The 21,973-nt window shown below is 38.1% G+C and overlaps 1 protein-coding gene across 2 annotated transcripts in view; it reads left to right on the top strand.

Annotated features, from left to right (window-relative positions):
* Nucleotides 1-21,533, top strand: part of LOC141444529 (uncharacterized) — a 45,920-nt gene extending 24,387 nt beyond the window's left edge. For both annotated transcript variants that reach the window (XM_074110077.1, XM_074110078.1), the window contains exons 13-28: nucleotides 245-289; nucleotides 1,941-2,009; nucleotides 2,984-3,190; nucleotides 4,234-4,269; nucleotides 4,623-4,664; nucleotides 5,088-5,201; nucleotides 7,240-7,389; nucleotides 8,654-8,725; nucleotides 10,391-10,438; nucleotides 11,358-11,402; nucleotides 12,071-12,136; nucleotides 13,683-14,578; nucleotides 16,691-16,934; nucleotides 18,796-18,993; nucleotides 19,129-19,362; nucleotides 21,324-21,533. In XM_074110077.1, coding sequence (XP_073966178.1) covers nucleotides 245-289; nucleotides 1,941-2,009; nucleotides 2,984-3,190; nucleotides 4,234-4,269; nucleotides 4,623-4,664; nucleotides 5,088-5,201; nucleotides 7,240-7,389; nucleotides 8,654-8,725; nucleotides 10,391-10,438; nucleotides 11,358-11,402; nucleotides 12,071-12,136; nucleotides 13,683-14,578; nucleotides 16,691-16,934; nucleotides 18,796-18,993; nucleotides 19,129-19,362; nucleotides 21,324-21,424 — 2,567 coding nt within the window. In that variant the 3' untranslated portion in view covers nucleotides 21,425-21,533. The remainder of the gene's footprint in view (nucleotides 1-244; nucleotides 290-1,940; nucleotides 2,010-2,983; nucleotides 3,191-4,233; nucleotides 4,270-4,622; nucleotides 4,665-5,087; nucleotides 5,202-7,239; nucleotides 7,390-8,653; nucleotides 8,726-10,390; nucleotides 10,439-11,357; nucleotides 11,403-12,070; nucleotides 12,137-13,682; nucleotides 14,579-16,690; nucleotides 16,935-18,795; nucleotides 18,994-19,128; nucleotides 19,363-21,323) is intronic.
* The last annotated feature ends 440 nt before the right edge of the window (nucleotides 21,534-21,973 follow it).

The raw sequence follows: 21,973 nt of genomic DNA on the forward strand, positions 1-21,973 counted from the left end.
CTGTGTGATATTTGTAAATATATGTTTTCAAGCATAGAATTAAGTTAATTGTTATTTTTGTATATTTTTGAAAAAAAAAATATGTTTTGTACATTTTGGTATATATTTTTACATGCCAATCGGTTGTTGGTTGTTGGCGGTTGTTAATTTTTCATAATATCCACACTTGATCTTGTTTTTGTTCCGGTATCTTATTATAAATACCTACCAATATAAAATACTGACAATATCTTTTATTTTACAGTATCATCTATGATTGGTGCTTTCGGCCGTAGTTGTCAACGAGGACGTAAGTTTACTAACCTTTAAAAGACCAATCCAACGATACCCCACACTTTAGGGTTGTATGAAAAAAAAACCACCCCCACTTTACGTCTATGGGAGGTACCATATATATTTTTTTTAATTTTTTATTGTACCATTTTGTCGGCATAGTTTACATACATATCCGTACAAAATTACAGCTTTCTGGCATTGATAGTCCCTGAGCAAAGCCGCGGACGGACGGACAGACAGACAGACAGACGGCGAAACTATAAGGGTTCCGTTTTTGCCATTTTGGCTCCGGAACCCTAAAAAACAAAGTATAGGTGGACTACATTTTCTTTGTTTATTTCAAATGTTACAATTATTTTTTGGCTCATTTTCATTTGAAATATTAACTTGAGTGGTAATTATTACATGTTAGAGGCCTAGCTTAGGGGCAAACATTATTATTGCATCAATATCAATATTTTCAATTCAAATAATCACATATCACGGGACACTCGACACCAATTGGCCTAGTCCCAAACTAAGCAAAGCTTGTGTTAGGTATTTTATCTTTAATGTTATTTCTTTTGCCTCAATCATCATCATTGTTCTTTGATTTTAAATAGAAATAGAAATATTTATTCGCTCTTTGCACGTATATAAAACATAATAAAAATACATTTAAAAAAACAATATGCGAATTCGCGAAGCGATCCCAGCTCAGCATAGTGTTGGCCGTGTAGGCCAACGCTGGTCTTCCGCTGTGACCGCTTGGCTTTGCTTGTTTGGATTTTGGCGTTCAAGTTACATACAGATAGTTCAACTCAGTTGTGCGCTTGGCCCTATGTGTGGGTAAAGCGATAAGAACACGTCTTGCTCGGACGACGACTGCCGCGTCACGTGAAAGTTGTATATTTACAAGCGCACGCACACATAGGACCGCGCGCACAACTGAGTTGAACTATATGTAATATAATTGTTGTAAAAGATCTGTAGAGTACTTCTAACATTGTTGGTGTATCTATAGTTTTAACTACACTTTGTAAGGGACATTCTACTTATCTGTCTAATTTGTAACTTGACTCAGTGAGTGCCAAGATACAGGCTCACCCAACTAGCAAAGTATTCATATAAGATTAAGCTTATTCATCTAATAAATCGTATAAAAGTTATGTAAACGCGAATTATTCAGAACCTGTCATATAAAGCATAAAGCCAGCTTATGCAGCACTATAGTTTGGTACTTACAACATAATGCTGATCATTTTTGCCCTAATGCCCGAAGGAGGTGTCATGTTTTTGTAATTTTGGAATTTGTATTTTAATAACCTATTCCATTTTAAGAGAGCCGTGGTGGCCTAGTGGTTTGACCTATCGCCTCTCAAGCTGAGGGTCGTCGGTTCAAACCCCGGCTCGCACCTCTGAGTTTTTCGAAATTCATGTGCGGAATTACATTTGAAATTTACCACGAGCTATACGGTGAAGGAAAACATCGTGAGGAAACCTGCACAAACCTGCGAAGCAATTCAATGGTGCGTGTGAAGTTCCCAATCCGCACTGGGCCCGCGTGGGAACTATGGCCCAAGCCCTCTTGATCTGAGAGGAGGCCTGTGCCCAGCAGTGGGATGTATATAGGCTGGGATGATGATTCCATTTTAATACATTTTTAACATGAACTTTTTTTTTAGTTGGCGTCAGAATTGCGACTGGTATCAATGTGTACATCAAAACCAATTTCGAGAATTATGGACTCTCAGGTACTTTTAGCAATTCACTATCTTCTTTAAGGTTATTCTATCTGTCTCTTTTCGCTTCTCTGTCATTTTGAAATGAAGCGATATAGCACAAATGACCGTTGGGACTGAAAAGTTCTCAAATAGAGACCGCGCGGCAAGCGCAGCATAGGACGTCCACCAACGAGATGGATGGATGACCTGGTTAAAGCCGCAGGTTCAATGTTGCAGTCCGCTTCCAACCGAAGCAACTGGAGGTCTATGGGGGAGGCCTATGTCCAACAGTGGATGTCCTTAGCCTGAGATGATGATGATGATCTTGTTAAAACGCTCCTTGACAAAAAGAAACTCAAGGCAGAGGAGCTGATCAAACAATAAAGAAAACCCCCTTTCAATTTGCGGCCTCAGTTTACAACTGTCGAATATCTACATATTGAAAGAAAGACAATATTTATTCGTGACAACATAGGCAAAAATAATGCATGCAAATATGTGCATGTTACAGTAATGGTCCCAAATGAGAAAACTGATCTTCCTTTTGGACCATCTGGACCATTATAACATATCTCTGGAGATGCTTCAAAATGTAAAAAAGCATCCAAGTTCGTGTCAGACTCACATATCGACGGTTCCGGTTGTAGATATTTATGAATATAAGCAAAGCCCCTCTCCTAAGTCATTGTGCTATAAAAGCTACCTTCATACAAAATTTCAAATTTCAAGGACAGCCTACCCTATACATTTTGTATGGAAACACCTTACTTAAATACTGTTTCCTTTGATTGCGATGACTTAAAAGTTCAATTTTTCTCGTCTAAGGAACCTGAGTATATGGTTTTAAGTTCAACTCGATATCTCTACGCGTTCCCGAGATAAAGGGTCTTGACAGACGGACGGACGGACGGAAAACAAAGTGATCATATAGAGGTTCCGTTTTTCCCCTTGAGGTACGGAATCCTAAAAAGAAGGAAAATGTACAATATTTTTATCTTTTCCAGGAGTCGGAGACGTCTTGACCACTATTAATGACAACATCGGAAAATTCGATCATAACAGTTTCGGTGACGTGATCAACCCATTCGATGGCGACTTCGTTGACGACTCTAAAGATGACAACACTGATGCCATAGTAGCTAAAGATGACAATGATTCAGAGGATACGGCAGTATCCGTCGTTACACCTACCTATGATGGATCACTGAGAGGTGAGGGAATAGATGTTTTAAATTATTATCGAAAACTTGCTGTCGTTAAGGTGATTTTCCACAGGCGAGGCCAGACGAGACGAGGTGAGGCGAGAATTGAAATTTGCATGTAACACAACCGCAACCGAAGATGCGCTAGGAGAGGATTGAAAATTTACCATACAAATTTCAAATATCGCCTTGCCTCGTCTAAACTCGCCGATGGAAAATCACCTATACCTATACTTTATTGTTATAGCAAAAGATAATGCTGATTCTGATGATACTGTAACAGTATCTGTTGATATACCTAATGAGATGGGTTGGTAAAAGGAGAGGGAATAATTGTTTAACAACTGACGGAAATTTCTTGTACATTTGGTAGTAGCTAAAGATACAATTATAATACTTAATAATACAAAAAATCTTTTTTGCACACCACAAATCAGTACCAAAAATGTATAATATATTCACAAATTCAGGGTAGACATTCAGGGTGGTCTTATCGCTTAAAATCGATCTCTTCCAGACAACCAACAAAGATATTGCTGTTGATGATAATACTATAGCTGCATCTGTTGTTTTTACTGAATTGGCCTTAAATTTAGCGGTTGAGATATTGGGTTCTCATGTGCTTACATCCTGTCCCGTAAGGATATTGGCATACAAAGTGAAACTAATTATTATTCTTTTTCTCAAACTGTCTTAATACCAAATTTCATCTAAATCAGACAGATTTACTTTCGCGCTTATAATAGTTATAAGTAACATAAGATATAACCTAACCAAAAAAAGTTGGAAAACCCCGACTGTCACTTCAAAGTTCTATATCTCAAAAACGGCTGAACCGATTTTGATGAAATATATCTAAGAACCATCGGTAGAAAACCTGCTTTCAAATATAAAAACTGCATTCAAATCGGTCCACCCGTTTAAATCCGACACACAGACAGACAGACACACATAGCGGTCAAACTTATAACACCCCTCTTTTTGTTTCGAGGGTTAAAAATAGGGTTTGACATCTTGCTTGCTGTGTATAAAATTTTTTTTTTTTATCTCAGGAATCGCCAAACTACTTGTGAGGATTTCAAACTTCAGTAAGTTTATGAAATTAATTATATTGTTTTACCACTTAAGTACTTATTTCATGTGACAGATAATGTCAAACCGTCTCTTTTAATCGTACTAAACAAACAAAGAACTCTCTTTCAGAACACATAGCTTTCACACATAATCCATTATTCAACAGTTTTACTCGATTTCTTCTATATTTTTATGTTATGTGTACGTTGCTTATGTGTTTTCCGCGTGCCTGTGTTTTGAAAAATAAAGTCTTATCTTATCTTAAAGACGTCATCACAGATATCTGTCACATAAAATTTAAGACTGGTAGTATAGGCCCCATATGTCTATTTTTTTTTGAAATAATATTTTTTAATTTAATTTTCAGAAATAAATCTGGCCAATGATGTCTTCAGTTTGGTCTTTAGACGTAAGTATTAAATTAGATGTCACCACATGCAAAAATCTATTCCTAAAGCCGAGTTTAGACTTGCAAGAAATATAGAAGCCCATCAGGTAGACGACTATAGGTCCATGTTAAAATAAATGGTCTTCATTTGTGTTAAGAACAACTGTACAAAATTTCATGACTCTAAACCAAGCGGTTGAAATTTCAAGATTGTGTCCCTATCCCGTGGGAATATCGGGATAAAAAGTAGCCTATATGTTATTCCAGACGTCCAGCTACCTACGTACCAAATTTCATTCAAATCCGTCCAGTCGTTTTAGCGTGATGGAGTAACAAACATACACACACACACACACACACACACACACACACTTTCGAATTTATAATATAAGTAGGAAGTAGGATAAAGAGTTTACATACATACATACAATGTTAATTTTCCAGTGTGCTTCGGCATCAGTGGTCTCATCGACGCCAGCATCTCCGGTCTCGGCTCTCTTCTCTCCCGAATCATCGCCGTCATCTTCAAGATCGGCATCTGCTTCAAAGGATTCCCAGGTACCTCCATTTTGCCAATAGACATATAGATGGGTGGAGTTTAACCTAATGTAGTTATCGGGTCCATATCGACTTGCATAATTGTTCAGTCATAACGTATAATTTCTCATAATGTTATCGTTTGTCATAACTCTTTTTTTTCTCTAAATCCATTGCTGGTTCAGAATTGTTGTAAAACAAACCTAACCTAACCCACAGCTTTTTATAAAACCATTTGAAAATGTCAGAAAAGTAAAATTTTCGGCGGGATAAAAATTATGACTTATAAAATTTTGACAAATACTACATTATGACTTGCGAAAGTTATGCGACAAGATACGCACAGTGTAGCTACCGTAATGGAATACTCCATTGGTTTGCACAAAATGGCCCACTTCTTCCATAATGTAAACTGCTAAGGAATAGAATTCGCTCCCTTCGTATGTATTTTTCATGGTTATTAATTATTTTTTTTTTAACCATTAAAGCTCTCAAAGTAGGTTGTATTTAACTTGAAATCCGTGTTGTAAATTCGATTAACATCTTTAGGGATGTAAGTAAATTTAAAAATCGAATGGTGCTCCTTTGTATTCACGAACTGGTAAACAAGAAGGAAAGAAAGAAAAGCATTTATTCGTGACATTTACAAGACGATTGACGTTTTTTACAAGGAGATTGTAATGCGTAATACTACTCCAAGCCCCCATGCTGGCATAATGCTGCTGGCCAGTGCTGGCTGTATATGCCAAAGCCAAAGAGCGCGAGGCCATTAAAAAAAAAAGACGGTTTGGCGCGATAAAATTTCTTCCGCTCTGTTACAAATTGCGTATACATTTATAACGGTTTTTCTTCATTCCCTCACATTTGTGATGAAAAGTAGAGTGCTCAACACGAGTGTAAATGATCAATTACACCCGCGAAATATAAGCACCCTCACTCGCTTTGCTAGCTCGTGCGCCTAAATATCTTGGGTGTACCTAATTGCTCACTTACAACCCTTGTTTATCAATCACTATTGGATTGTCGCCTTCCGTGAAGCCACCCAGCAGTCACAGCGAAAGACCAGCGTTGGTCTCCACAACCAACACTGCTGAGCTGGTACCGTTTCGCGACTTCGCAAACACTTGCTTTTATTTTATTTTTAACTACATCCAGGCAACTAGCTCACAAGCCGGCGCTGCGGCTGATCAGGCCCAACTCCTCAAGCGCCGCAAGTACTCCTCTTTATTAAAAGATTACGAGTTTGCGGCGTTTGCTGTTGAGACTTTAGGGCCTTGGTCAGCCGATATGAAGTGTTTCATAAAGGCCCTTTCTTCCCGGTTGATCGACACCTCTGGGGACCCAAGAGCTGGTACGTATTTATCCCAGCGGATCTCACTTGCGGTCCAAAGGGGTAATGCGGCCAGCATCATGGGAACTCTGCCACAGGCAGACATTTTGGATGGGGTGTTCTTTTTATAATTTTTATTTTTATAGTAACATAGATATATTTAGTTGAGGTTTCTTAGGTAAGTTTTCTTTCTTCTTCTTCTTATTAATATTATTTAGCTTAATTTAATCTATATTTAATAGTTAGACAACTGATTTTCTCGTTGGATTAGAGGTTGATGTACACGGATTTCACTAGGAGATACTGTTGACTTTTAATATTCTTTTTATTTAGTTTTGTCATAACTTGTACTAGGTATAAAACTGTTTTTGCGATTCTTACCTATTCTTATTTCCGGACATTTTTCCGGACTCTTCAATACTAGAGTGTCAGCTATCGCTGAACTAGTGATATAAATCTTAGATATATTAATGTTTTATATATGTGTTATAAATTTATTGTATATAGTTAGGTATTTGCGGTTTACTATTTATATTTATTCAAATGTTTTGTTCTATTTTTCGATCCTTGTTTTTTGATTGCTCCTCTACCACTCAAAGGTTGACTGGCAGAGATCCCTGCAGGGATAAGTCCGCCTTTGTAACCTTTTTGTCCAATAAAGAGTATAAACAAACAAACAAGTAAACATCTTTGTTGAATAGTATTCATCCCTTCTGTTTTAATATCCAGGTGATCGCAGCATCTGCAACAAGGGCTGGAATCGGCAATTCGGAGTGAACGGCGAAGGCAGTACCTCTGCTGACCTGATCGCTCTGTTCGGCCTAGGCAACGCAAAAGCAGAACTTGATGGGTACATCAACACCTCCACTCATGGAAAAGGTTTTTTTTTTGTTTATTCGACTAGACTGTAAACGAGTAAGCAAGGAGACCCTGATGGTAAGAGATCACCACTGCCCATAAACATCTGCAACACCAAGGGTATTGCAGATGCGTTGCCAACCTAGAGGCCTAAGATGGGATACCCCAAGTGCCAGTAATTTCACCGGCTCGCATCGTACTGACTCTCTCACTCTCGTATTAAATAATATTAGCATGAGCGGGACGGCAAGATACGAATTTCGAATTTTGTACTTCGTAATTAGTATAGAGCCAGCTTCTTCCATTTGACTGCATCTAACGGAGAGCTGCTAGTTTTGTCGACAATCGGGCACTTCCTGATCGGCTTGGACCACTGCACAGATTACGCAAATGCATCTACTTCGCGTGTCCGAACCCCGAGCAAACGTCGGGGTTGGCCCCATACAAAGAATGACCGCTAACTGACTAATCATTACTCGTGACTGACTCGAGCCCAACGGCGCGGGCGGGCGGCGCATTTGAATCGATTTTTCGCGGACATCGGGGAATTCACATCGCTAATTCGCTCTTGAGACGTCACAGTAGATATAAAAAAGTGACACGGTTGGTTTTCATACAGATTGAGGTGTTTGCGTTATCTAGTGTAATCTTTATCTGTGGTCCACTGCCTATGTGAGAAATGTATCTCTTTGCATTTTGTACAGTCGCCATCCGATATTTCGGAGCGACCAAGGTGGCACTTGCACTCTATTATTAAGGTACTAGCGTTTACCCGCGGCTTTGCACGCGTAAATCATAGCCCAGCGGCTATTAGTTCGAGATTTTATCCCTATCCCGTGGGAACATCGGGATAAAAAGTAGCCTTTGTGTTATTCCAGACATACCAAATTTCATGACTCTAAGCCTAGCGGTTGTTATTTAGAGATTTTATCCCTATCCCGTGGCAATATCGAGATAAAAAGTATACTATGTTTTAATCCAGGTTATAAAGTAACTTTTTGCCAAATTCCATCGAAATCCGTCCAGCCGTTTCAGCGTAAAGAAGTAACAAACATACTCACTCACAAACTTTCGCATTAATAATATTATTAGGATTAGTGGCATTCTAAAAACTAGACAATCTTAATTGTAGCAGCTACTGAAGCGGAGTCACAACGATATTACTAACATTATTATTATTTTTTATTTAATTTTTAATTGTTTTTTTTTTGCTGTGCCGAATTTTGGCAAATAAATTTATTCTTTGTTTTTTTTTCTTTTTCTTTAATTTTTTACCTCCTACCAGGAACCAAGGCTGCCTCTGGATGCATGCGAATCATCTTTGAAAGATGCAGCAGTCTATGTACAACTATTAAGAGTAAGTTATGAATCCTTTAAATTTTATGAACTACTAGCTTAAGCCCGCGACTTCGTCTGCGCGGATCTAGGTTATCGCGCGGTGGCGCCCTCTACCGGAATAAAAGGTATCCTATGTTGATCCTTGGGGTTCAAAATACCTATATACCAAATTTCATCAAAATCGGTTCAGTGGTTTCAACGTGAAAGCGTAACAGACAGACAGACAGACAGACAGAGTTACTTTCGCATTTATAGTAGGGACTAGAGTTTACCCGCGGTTTTGCACGCTTAAACTAATCGATCTGGTATACAATTGAAATTCCGGGGTTTTACAAAATTCCCCTGGGTACTCCCAAACTTTAGATCGTGGTCTTCATTGAAGTTGTGTTAAGAGCAACCGTCCAAAATTTCAAGACTCTAAACCCAGCGGTTAAAATTTCAAGATTTTATCCCTATCCCGTAAGAATACCATTGCTGTGTTGTAATTGTGGTATGATCTGCTACTTATTTGTTGTATAGTACCTACTATTAACATTGCATCGGCACGGGCACGTTCAGTACATGACATTGACATTTGCTATTATTATTGTTAATTTTATTATTAAGTATTCTAAATCTTGATTATTATTATTTTTGTTTTTCTTCAATGAGGGCTATCGCGAATGAATTCGCCGCTAGAGGCGCTAGTGTAGCGTGAGGTCTCCGAAATGTCAAATCTCATAGTTTTTGGGTGAGCTACGCGGGTTTATTTATAATTAGAATAGTTTTGTGAATATTTTGCAATATCTGAAATTAATTATGGCAAATATGCGTTCCGGGGCAATGAACGTCTGTGTTTTGAGACAGTTTTGTCTTTCGGAAACCTTTGTCCTCCCTTTTTTCCGAACAAAACAGGGACTATGCAACACTGTGGCATGCTCGATATTTATATGGTACGGTTTTAAGGTGTATTAAATATGATTTTAATCTAAACTTTGTTTTCACGCCCGTAATAACAGACTTTCAAAACCATACTTAAAAACCTCACGCAACAGTGCGCCATCTAGTGAGACAAAAAACGATAGCCCTCATTTCAATGATTCAATGACATTATAATGAGCGTATTAGCGTATCTGCCGAATATTGTGCGCCATACATTGGCTGATTGTGACGAACTTCAATGCAATTGTTACCATTTATGTAATCACTCACTTTCTGACAGTAAATGATTGATTGATTGATTGAATATCGGGATAAAAAGTAGCCTATGTGTTATTCCAGATGTCCAGCTACCAAACAGCACACAAACACACAAACTTTCGCATTTATAATATAAGTGGGATAGGAAAAGTAGGAACGTAGGAATTGACTGAGGCTAAACATGTCCGGAGTCATCCCAACCTATATACGTTCCATTGCTGGGCACAGGCCTCCCCTCAGGATGAGAGGGCTTGAGCCGTAGTTCCCACGCGGGCCCAGTGCGGATTGGGAACTTCATACACACACACACCATCGAATTGTTTCGTAGGTTTGTGCAGTTTTCCTCACGATGTTCTCCTTCGCTGTAAAACTCGTGGTAAATTTCGAATATAGGTAATTTCGCACATGAATTTCGGAATCCTCTGCTTGAGGGGCCATGGTTCAAACCACTAGGCCATAGGCCAGAGAATTTTATTTTGTTCATTTCAATTCGTATATTTTTCAGACTACCAGCAGATCAGTAAGGAAACTATTGCAACTACATTCGTCTCGGGTAAGTGAAATTAAAATAAGAAATAAATTAATAGTAACCTTGGTGTTAGACAAAAAATAACACAAATATACAAATATCAGAATTTCAATCTGTCGAAATATTGAGAACGTATAAAAACAATATGTATAATAAACAAATTGCCGAATTTCTCAAATCATATTTTTCAATTAGCATAATTGTCTTATGCATATTAAAGTACTTACTGTATAATAGTCATGCCGCATAATTAATTAATCAAAGTTCATAATAAACAATTTTTACACAAATATCGAGGATAATGATCGAAAAGTATAAAACACCTGGCATAAATCCAACAGCAAAGATTATATTTGTGAAGCAATTTTATCCGGGCTGCTATAAAAAAAACCTAACATCGAAGGCTAAGGCGGGAGCGAAGCGGAGCGTAGCTGAACCTAACCTGTCCGAGTCGCTTCTGCTCCGAACCGTCATGATGTTATACTGTCCAATCTTTATTCTAAATGTTGTTATAGATTTTAATAATTATATAATTAACCGAATATTCAAAATGAAATTATTGAATATAAGCATTATAGCAATTGTTGTTATGACTAATGAATGTTATATTATTTAAAGCTTATGCTCGGTAATAATATGAAATCCGTTTTTATGCTAAATGAATATTATGATTCTTGAACGTAGTAAAATGAAATTATGCTAAAAGTATGTATGACGATTGAACGGCACCCGATCCCAGTAGAAGCTTGAGAACCGAATGCAAGGCGTATGTAATGCTGCATCTGGACCATTTTGTAAAAGAATGATTCCAATGTCCTTTCTTCGGGTTTATTTTGTAGCTCTTGTAATCTTAAGAATAAAGGTGGTTTTACTTTTAAATTTAAAATTAATAAGAAAAACTGCGACAAGAATAATAGTTAAAATGTATTTAATATGTTTCCAGTGACTACAATCACAGCTGCCATTGCCAATGCTAATAAGAAGGACTGTAAGTATCATCATCATCATCATTCCAGCCTATATACGTCCCACTGCTGGGCACAGGCCTCCTCTCAGAACAAGAGGACTTGGGCCATAGTTCCCACGTGGGCCCAGTGCGGATTGGGAACTTCACACACACAGGTGGTTTGTGCAGGTTTCCTCACGATGTTTTCCTTCACCGCAAAACTCGTGGTAAATTTCAAATGTAACGCACATGAATTTCGAAAAACTCAGAGGTGCGAGCCGGGGTTTGAACCCGCGATCTTCTGCTTGAGAGGCGATAGGTCAAACCACTAGGCCACCATGGCTTTTTACTGTAAGTTTGTTTCATTAAAAAAAAAAATGTTTTTTATGAATTAATGCCCTAGTGCATAAAGTAAAATGAAAAAAATATTTTGAGCTTCTCAGAACGAGTTTCAGCTAAGAAATAAGAAACGTTTGTAGTTCAAAGCATGTACAGTTCCAATATAATTTATAACTTATGCTTAAACTATTTAAGTAAAATGTACCTATTTAAAAATTTAATGGCAATCCGTTCAGTAGTTAAGGCGTGAAAGCGAAACAAACAAACTCACTTTTAATGAATCAATCAATTCGATTCAATTTAATCAATTCAATTGATTAATTGGTGTCAAGTGTTTCATGATATTTATTTTTAATGTCTTTTTTTTTCAGCTGGTAAACAAATCACCCGGCTGATGCCAATATGTGGCAAAAACTTCAAGGAACTAGGATATCCAGGTACATAATAATTCCCAACTCTAAACATTTTAACTTCGAGGTTGACTAGTACAGGACAGGTGTGTAGTGCGTCTATTTCCATCGGAAAAGGTCAGAATAAGACGGCACCCGAACTGTTAATAAATTATTGTTATTAAATGACGTAAAATGTTTTCGGCAAAATTTTCATTTTTAGTAAAAGTTATTTTTGCTAACTGTACTTGCATTGTCATCCAAACGACATTAGTAAACCTTTCAAGTTGATGCCACTAACAGTTGAAGAGTTCCGTCCTGCGGAGACGATCCTGGCCGGATGTCACTACTAGAATATTGTATTGTCACGCAATTTACATGAGTATACCAAATTTCAAGTCGATCCAACTACTGGAAGATGGTCGAGTTTAGCTTGCAAGATTTGATAACAGACAGACAGATAACGGGACAGGTGAAATTAAATAAAAACTTGTAACAATAAATTAAGTTGTATGTGTAGTCTTTGTGTATCTGTTTTCTGTATCGCTTACTATTTCTGGTGTACAATAAAGAGTCTTTGTATTGTATTGTACAAATGAGTGATATTTTGATATCCATTATTAACCTCGTGGGGCCTGGCGTAATAATAATTATGCATGTCATAAAAAAAAAACTTTACAATACAATACAATACAATACAAAGACTCTTTATTGTACACCAGACATAGTAAGCGATACAGTAAACAGATACACAGAAAAAAATATTACAAGGTGAGCAATAGGCGGCCTTATCGCTTCAGAGCGATCTCTTCCAGGCAACCTTTTTTACAGAAAGAAGGAAGGACTAGTTTACAACAGGTACTTTACTTGATTGACATTCGGTTCTAATTGCGAAAATATGACGTGGGGTTTCAAGGGGCTGTGGACTTTATTATTTAGTGTCAAATGTCCAAAGGGCTGTAGGATGGGTACTGAAGCTACTGGAGAGAGCATGATAAATCAAAACGATTTTTTCCAATAAAATACTTTGATAAAAAAACCATTATACACTACATTTTGTAGACATCCTTTAATTTGATCCAGCGCTTAGTAAGTTTAGTTTAGAATTAGATCAGAACAAATAAAAAAAATGCTCGCATTAACCCTATTGGCTGCCTATTTCACCGTCCATTGATTAAATGTATCTGACGGATAAATGTGATGCCGTCTCTGTTTGTTTTGTTCGAATAGACGGGGAGACGGCATCACATTTATCCGTCAAATAAAATTAATCAATAGGTGGTGAAACAGCCCTTTAGTGTCCAATCATGCATGTAGAAAGGAAAGATGGAAATCATTTTTTTTTACACGAAACTGACCGTGATCGATCCCAATCTCATCTGATGCTAAGTGTAGATTTATTTTTGAAAACATGGGTTAAATGGATGAAAATGCGGCACTGATCTTCCTTTAGAACCATAAATGGTCATCATATATAAAAAAAGAAGAAACACTGTGTTTAAAAAAAACACTAACATTATAATTATTAGCAAAAAAATAGGCATAGACCAGTCTCCTTAACCTTTATAATAACGCATCTTTTCTATTATTTTAGACATAACCAAACAAGTCAACGATATCGAAATCATTATTAACAATGCTAATGATGATAAGACCGTGGACTGGACCAAAGACGCTGGCACCAACAAGGATCTGGATAGTGGCAACGATGGTTATGGTGCCACTGGTAACGATAATAATAATAATGGCAACACCAATGATAACATGAACAACGGTGGAAACAATGACGATAACAGCAACAACGGTGCTAACAATAATGATTGCAGCAACAACGGTGGATACAACAACTCCGGCGACAGTAATAATAACAATGATAATGAAACCGGAAATAGCAAAGATACTGGAAAAGAAACTAGTAAAGGTACAGGTACCGGTAATGACAAAGACAATGGCAGGGAAAATGACACTGGTAATGGAAAAGATAGTGATAATGATACATACAATGGCAATGGAAAAGACACTGGTGAAGAAAAAGATACCGATAGTGACAAATACAATGGCAAGGGACAAGAAACTGGTAAAAGAAAAGATACCGATAATGATAAAGGCAATGGCAAGGTCAAAGACTGTGGAAAAAAAACTGGTAAAGATACCGGTAATGACAAAGTTAATGGCAAGGGACAAGAAACTGGTAAAGGAAAATATACCGGCAGTGACACGAACAATGGCAAGCGCAAAGACGCTGAAAATTATACTGGTAAGGGTGAGGATACTGGCAAAGATACCGGCAAGGGTAAAATTACTGGTAAGGACACCGGAAAGGACAAAAATACCAATAGAAACAATACCGACAGCAACAAAGGAAACAACGAAAATAACACAGACGACAACAATGAAAAAGAAAATAAATCCAACGGTAATAATACAGGGAACAAAGATAACAACACTGGTAACGGACAAGGCTCAGGAGGCACTGATATTGGTGTATCTGTAAGTATTTATTGAACTGTACGAGAAATAAATTCACACGAGTCTCATAATAGTAGTCGGAGTCAAAGATTATCTTTAAACATTTTTATTTTTTTGTAAAAATTCATTGTATGCTTAAGATAAAGAGACATTGTATTGTACCTGTGATATCTATGGTTCACTAATATGTTGCATAAAATCGAATCTCATAATTTCGTTTCTCATAACAACCTTGAGCATTTGAGCAGGGCTTTGGCCGAGTGGGGATAACCTGATAATGCTATGTGTTGCGACAGCGACAAGGTATCAAAGTGTAAACATGTATCTGACAACGACCGTACCATGAATATAATATATTAAGGGGCTGTTGCACCATTCCATTGATTAGTGTTAACTGGCGGTTAGGTGTGATGCCGTCTCTATTTGTTTTATTCGAATAGACGGAGACGGCATCACATTTAACCGTCGGTTAACGCTAATCAATGGATGGTGAAACAGCCCCTAAGTATATTCTAGTAATGAACTGTATTTCCGACGAATGAGGGTTTCTGGATAGGCCAAATATCGTTAGATGGCGTTAGTATTGAAAGATCCGTTGGACTTTTCAGTCTTGCTGGCGAAGAAGAGTCTTGCTTGAAGATGACAAGTAGGTCCACTCCGATCCTTTAGGAGACTTACTGACTACTCCGGCGCGGACGCTTAGGGTTGTCGACGTTTATTTTAGATTAATTACCTACCGGCAAATAAATTAATTTTATTTCTAGAGAAACCAGACAGATTCTATGCCGTTATATTATTATTATACTGAATTTAAAAATATTATATATAAATTCGCCGTAATGGTGATGGCGACTGTATACATACTACTCATGTTTACCTACTCATAATACTATAACTATATTGTTTATAGGTAGGTCTGGTAGGTATCTATTATTTTTTTATGTGTCCTTGCTTGGAACTATTTTTTTTTTTTTTTTTTTTTATCGACTGGATGGAAAACGAGCAAGTGGGTCTCCTGTCTGGTCTGAGATCACCACCGCCATAGACAACTGTAACACCCCAGGTATTATACGTTGCCAACCTAGAGGCCTAAGATGAAACCTAAGTGCCAGTTATTCACCGGCTGTCTTACTCTAACGCCGAAACACGACTGTGCAAGCACTCTGCTTCACTCAGGATACTAGCAGATGGTGGTAGCAATCTGGTCGGACTTCACAATTTTTACCACCTGCAAAACTATTACACTACACTTACTCGTATATTCCACTAATTTACAACTATACCTAATACAAAAAATACGTAAAAGGTGATCATCTCACGAAGCGAGCGCAAAACGAACGAGCTAAAATCGAAACGTACGGCACCGACGGCAGCGCAGCCTTGACTAAAGAAAACTTAATCCTCCTTAAATTATCAGTGTGTGCGTGCGGCGAGTGTGTGCCTGACGGTGCCAACTAGCGCACACACGCGCGCGATATACTTATGTTCGTAGTGAGCCTACTTGTTCTCTTTTACTATGCTGACGATTGGCTCATTTAGTTCTTTAACCAATAACAAAGGAGACGTAAATGTCAAAGTTGTCAAACGAACCTCACGACACTAGCGCCATCTAGATTGTCACAGAAAACACTCGTTTATTAAAGAAAAACTAATGATACTATGATGTCAACGATAATGAGGGCTATCGCGTATGAATTCGCCGCTAGAGGCGTTAGTGTAGCGTGAGGTCTCCGAAATGTCAAATCTCATAGTTTTTGGGTGACCTACGCGGGTTTATTTATAATTAGAATAATTTTGTGAATATTTTGCAATATCTGAAATTAATTACTGTGGCAAATATGCGTTCCGGGGCAATGAATGTCTGTGTTTTGAGACAGTTTTGTCTTTCGGAAACCTTTGTCCTCCCTTTTTTCCGAACACAACGGGAACTACGCAACACTGTAGTTGCTCGATATTTTTATGTTACGGTTTTAAGGTGTATTAAATATGATTTTAATCTAAACTTTGTTTTCACGCCCGTAATAACAGACTTTGAAAGCCATACATAAAAACCTCACGCTACAGTGCGCCATCTAGTGAGACAAAAAACGATAGCTATCATTGTCTTTAATTTTTTTTTGTTTACTTTTACAGGGTAGAGGGGGTGGAGGATCGACTGACGTGGTAAAGGGTGACGGACTTGTCACATGCGTCAAAGATCTCTTCAAGGATGTCAAGAAAGACAAGAACATTGACCAAACCACAGTCACTGCCGTCCTCGACATCAATATCCCTCGCAATTTCGATGGCCTGATGGATTTCAGCATCAAGGTCGTGCAGGCTCTCGGCTCCATCATTGACCTGTTCATCTCTGGGCTTGGATCTATTCTTGTCAGAAGTATGTGTTTCAACTTCAACTTTTTTGTTTTTGGCAACCGGTCGCTTTAGGTTAGCAACCAATATGCCAATGCTTCTGCTGACAGCAACAAAAGTGTATATTATGTTTGACCAGTTTTTAAACAGTTTCTTTAAACGATGGATGCCGTATATTTTAAAAGTGTAAACAAAGACGACATTTATCCGACCACAGGCATTCAATGATGTGAAAACCTAGAACCTCTTGCAAAATAATTAATCTGTTCGGTAAATCGATTAATTTATTAATTGAATAGACCAAAATATTTTTGTCTATTTTATTATTTACAATACTTGATTTCATTCCAAAGACTGTTTATTCAATCATAAAAGCAGCAACTGTTATTTAATTTTAAGGAAAGTAAATAAAAATCGCTTATTCATCTGCGCATTAATCGATTTTTAAAATGTCAAATTTTCCACCATCTCTATGCTAGTCTATGCTACTACAGATTATACACATGTTTCAATCAAGAAATAACGTCAGATTTTGACGAAGATTTTTCAAATGAAAAACAAATATTGAAATCAAGTGAATTTTGGTGAGAAAAGTGATTAGACAGCTAGTTAAAAGACACGAATTATAGATAAATGTGTCATTGATTCGATCCAGTGAGTGTTTATACAAGAATTTTGATGAAATCGGTTTGTTTACACTTTTAATAAATTGGATAGGCATAACGATAGAGTGCTTGTTGCGTAGGTAGGTACAATCCGTGAGCTCTTAGAAAAAACTTCGGGTTTCGGGGGAAATCGGAAGGATTCGTTAGTAGAAAATGACAATTGTCTTTTTGACTTAGTAGCAATCCATCACGCGAAGAGGGCACTCGTTGTGTTTTGATTGATTTATATAGAGCAGTTAAATCCACCACTTACTTATTGAGTGTTTTATTTTTCGAAAAATTGATTTCCATGGGTAGTCAGCTTAAACAGGGTATTTCTGTAAATATTCAATTACGGGAAATTGTTTATATTGTATATTATAAATATTTTGTAAAGAAGCTGAAAGTTTCTAGAAAAGCGTTGATCGTAAATATTTTAAGAAGGTTCAAGACCGAGTTATAGAAGCAACGGGGATTTCGAACAGTACATTCAACGAATATTAAACAAAAGCAGACCAAAAAAATCATTTGACGTACCCAAGATAAGTAGATACAGTATAACAACAGCTCTATATACTTCCAAATAAAAGTAGTGTGTTAAGGAGGGGTGTTCTCTATTTATTACATTAACTTGCATCTAAATAGTACATTTTGGGTATATTTTTTATGTAATTGTTTTCAATATTTTTAAAGGTATACCCGACATTTTGACTCTCAGTTAGTTTACATCATTATCAGCCGTAGGAGCAACAAACTCTTTATTAGGACGTCCACTGTTGGACATAGGCCTTCCCCCAGTCCCCCACGTCCATCCATCCATCCATCCCAGTCTATATACGTCCCACTGCTGGGCACAGGCCTCCTCTTCCAGAACAAGTGGGCTTGGGCCATAGTTCCCACGTGGGCCCAGTGCGGATTGGGAACTGCACACGCACCATTGAATTGCTTTGCAGGTTTGTCCAGGTTTCCTCACGATGTTTTCCTTCACCGCAAAGCTCGTGGTAAATATCAAATGTAATTCCGCACATGAATTTCGCGAAACTCAGAGGTGCGAGCCGGGGTTTGGACCCACGACCCTCTGCTTGAGAGGCGATAGGTCAAACCACTATGCCACCACGGCTTACGTCCCCCACATAGCTTTAACTAACCGGGTCCGGTAGGGTTCCGGCAGGTATAGACTGGAATGAACGACAGTTGATTGTAATGCTTTTCTTTGTTTCTAAACGAACTATTCTTCTATAGTCTTTGGCTGCATCTTGAGATACATCGTCTGCGTGAGTGGTGGTTCCAGGAACAGCAACACCTTCGTCTGTCAAAAGGCCTACTTCGACAGATTCGGTGTTACCGTCAGTGGTGATGGGTGGGACGACCTCGCCAATGGTTTCAAGGTCACAACTGCTTCGAATGATGTACATGTCATTCGGAACTCCTACATTGAGGGTACGTTATTAAAAATACAACAACAATAGCTATACTATTAATATTACTTAATTGTTTCGTAATGGCTACTGAACCCTATTTAAGGCGTATCCGACACGCTCTTGGCCGGTTATTTAAATAATTATTTTCTTGCAGCCAGTGGCAGTCTAAGCGGCAGCGTGAAGGTCTGCTTCGATCAAATCGATGCTTTGCTGAAAATCTGCAGTAAGGGCTCTAAGGTTTCTGACGACGACATGGCCTCAGTCATGACGACCGTCACCATCCTCCTTGGTGGCTTCGCCAACAGCTGGTCCCCGGGTCTTGGGAAGCAAATCTGTGACAACATGATTCCAGTCACTAACAGCTGTTTGATGAAGAACAACTATCCAGGTGATTTTTAGCACAATAATACTAGGTATCATACCATTATAGGTACTAAAAAAAGTCATAGTGATGACTGACTGCTTACCAAGGGATTTTATTATGGTGCCTCCCACATTGGTAAAAAATGTTATATAACACCATGTAAAAATAAACTTTATTTATACTATCTATCATCCAAAAATAAAACTATATATAAACTAAACTAATGTTGCAAAATAAAAATGTCATCCAAATTTTCTGCTTTAGGCATTGACCCCAAGACACTGGCAGCATTACCTCTCTGAACTGTTATTCCTAATCTTTGCGAGAGGTAAGTGCCAGCCCTGGGGTCGCCTGAAGCCAAAACCAGACGAGTAGATATTAAGTCCTTCATATTTTTTTTTGTGTCTTCCGACCATGGTTTTAAAAGTTGTATAACATGATAACAATGTATAACATTTGTAACAATGTTATAAAACAAATACGTAACGTTACATAACATAAATAACAGCCAATGTGGGAGCACCATTACTGTGAGAATGTTCTACGGTGGGTCAGAAATCAAATGGTTCGACTGTACCTTAAAGCTGCCTGTACTCCGGAGCGGAACGAGGGGGTAATGCGGAGTGGAGTTGCGGACTGTGTCTGTCCATAGGCACTACATACATAGGCTAGATAGCAGAGAGGCGCGAGAAAGTTATGCGGAGCGGGGTTGCGAGGCACGGATCTAGTAATGCGGATTCGCGGACTATTTTTCCATTCGCGAAGCTTCTCCGCTTCTCCACTCGCGCTCGTTTCTCCGGCTCACTCCTCCGCTACTCTTCCTCGCTCCTCTTTTTCGCTTCACTTCCCTATTTCGAACGACAGTATTTTTAAGAAAGTTACCAACTCCCTATCTACTGATTTTGTGCAATTCTTTTGGTGGATATTTGTCTCGCTCACTGCTCTGATGCCTCGGTCTGCCCCAGTAAACAGGCAGCCTAAGACGCAAATCTTCAAACAGTGTGTGTTGCTAGCGATGACATATGGATCCGAGACGTGGTGCTTCACTATAGACCTTATAAATAGGCTCAGAGTTGCTCAGTGAGCTAAAGGGAGAGAGAGGGCTATGTTCGGGGTTTCTCTACGGGATCGAATCATAAATAGAAGAACGAGGATCACCGCGGCTATGTGGTGACATGGCCAAGTAAATTAGCTCATTGAAGGGCAAAAGGTAGGCCATATAGCACGAAGAACAGATGGCCTTGGGGCCGAAAAGTTCTCGTTTGGAGTCCACGGATCGGCAAAGGGTCATTAGGGCGTTTTTAGGGTTCCGGAGCCAAAATGCCAAAAAAGGAACCCTTATAGTTTCGCCATGTCTGTCTGTTTGTCTGTGTGTCTGTCCGTCCGCGGCTTTTTTAGGGACTATCAATGCTAGAAAGCTGTAATTTTGCAAGGATATATAGTTAAACTATGCCAACAAAATGGTATAATTGAAAATTGAAAAAAAAATTTTTTTTAGGATACCTCCCGTAGACGTAAGGTGGGGTGATTTTTTTTCTCATCCAAACCTATAGTGTGAGAAATCGTTGGATAGGTCTTTTAAAACTATTAGGGGTTTGCTAAGACGATTTTTCGATTCAGTGATTAATTTGCGAAATATTCAACTTTAAAGTGCAAATTTTCATTAACACACTTTTGCTGACATGGTAAAAGATTGTTACAGCTTCTAGGTTATCTAGTAGAAATACAGGAAGACTATAGGAATTCTGAAATATCATCAAATTCTACAGCCCAATTCATAAAAAAATGTGACCACCAGAATTCTGGCGAGTGAAGTGCTCCAATACTGATCCTAAACGAAGCGTAAAACGAGATGGTTAGAATTTCTTAAGCCGCGGATTCACGGTGGAAGCAACTGGCGCTCTTTGGGGGAGGCTTATGTCCAATAATGGACGTCCTATGGATGATTATGATGATGGAAAACTAACCAATGTTTTCTTTTTCAGCTTTCACCTCGCAAAACACAATCTACGTGACCATCGAGACGGCCACTGGCGACGAAGCACCCTGGACAAAAGGAACCACTACCACCGTCGTCAACAACTAAGATACTTATGAAAAAAGCGTGTTTGAATATACAAATTAATTAATTATTATTTATTTATTTAATCGTATGGCGTAAAAACATTAAACAGTTACACTAAAAAAAAAAAAAACAAATAATAAACTACTACATCTTACATAATATATTTAGTTAAGGTTTCTTAGGTAAGTTTTCTTTGTCTTCTTCTTATTAGTAAGTATTATTTTATTTAAATCATTGAATAAACTACTTGAAAAGATTGTTTTCCATAAAAAATTGTGTGATGTACCTATGTGTAATAAATAAATAGCAGAGTTTAGAGAATGTTTTATTTTCTTCACTACATAATGGTTTCATGTTATAACTTTCAGAATGAAAGACTGCTATGAAAAAAAAATGTATAACAAAAAATTTAACCGACTACAAAAAAAACATGAAAATAATTTTCTACCAGTCTGAAATCGGTGCCTCGGTGCGTAGGTAAGGTGGACGACTATTGGTCCACTCGTGCTGGCTCGTGCTGGCTGAGGCACCGACTTCAGACTGGTAGAAAATTATTGAATGGTTTTTTGT

This window comes from Choristoneura fumiferana, chromosome 30, assembly GCF_025370935.1.
Source record: "Choristoneura fumiferana chromosome 30, NRCan_CFum_1, whole genome shotgun sequence".
Classification (NCBI taxonomy): domain Eukaryota; kingdom Metazoa; phylum Arthropoda; class Insecta; order Lepidoptera; family Tortricidae; genus Choristoneura; species Choristoneura fumiferana.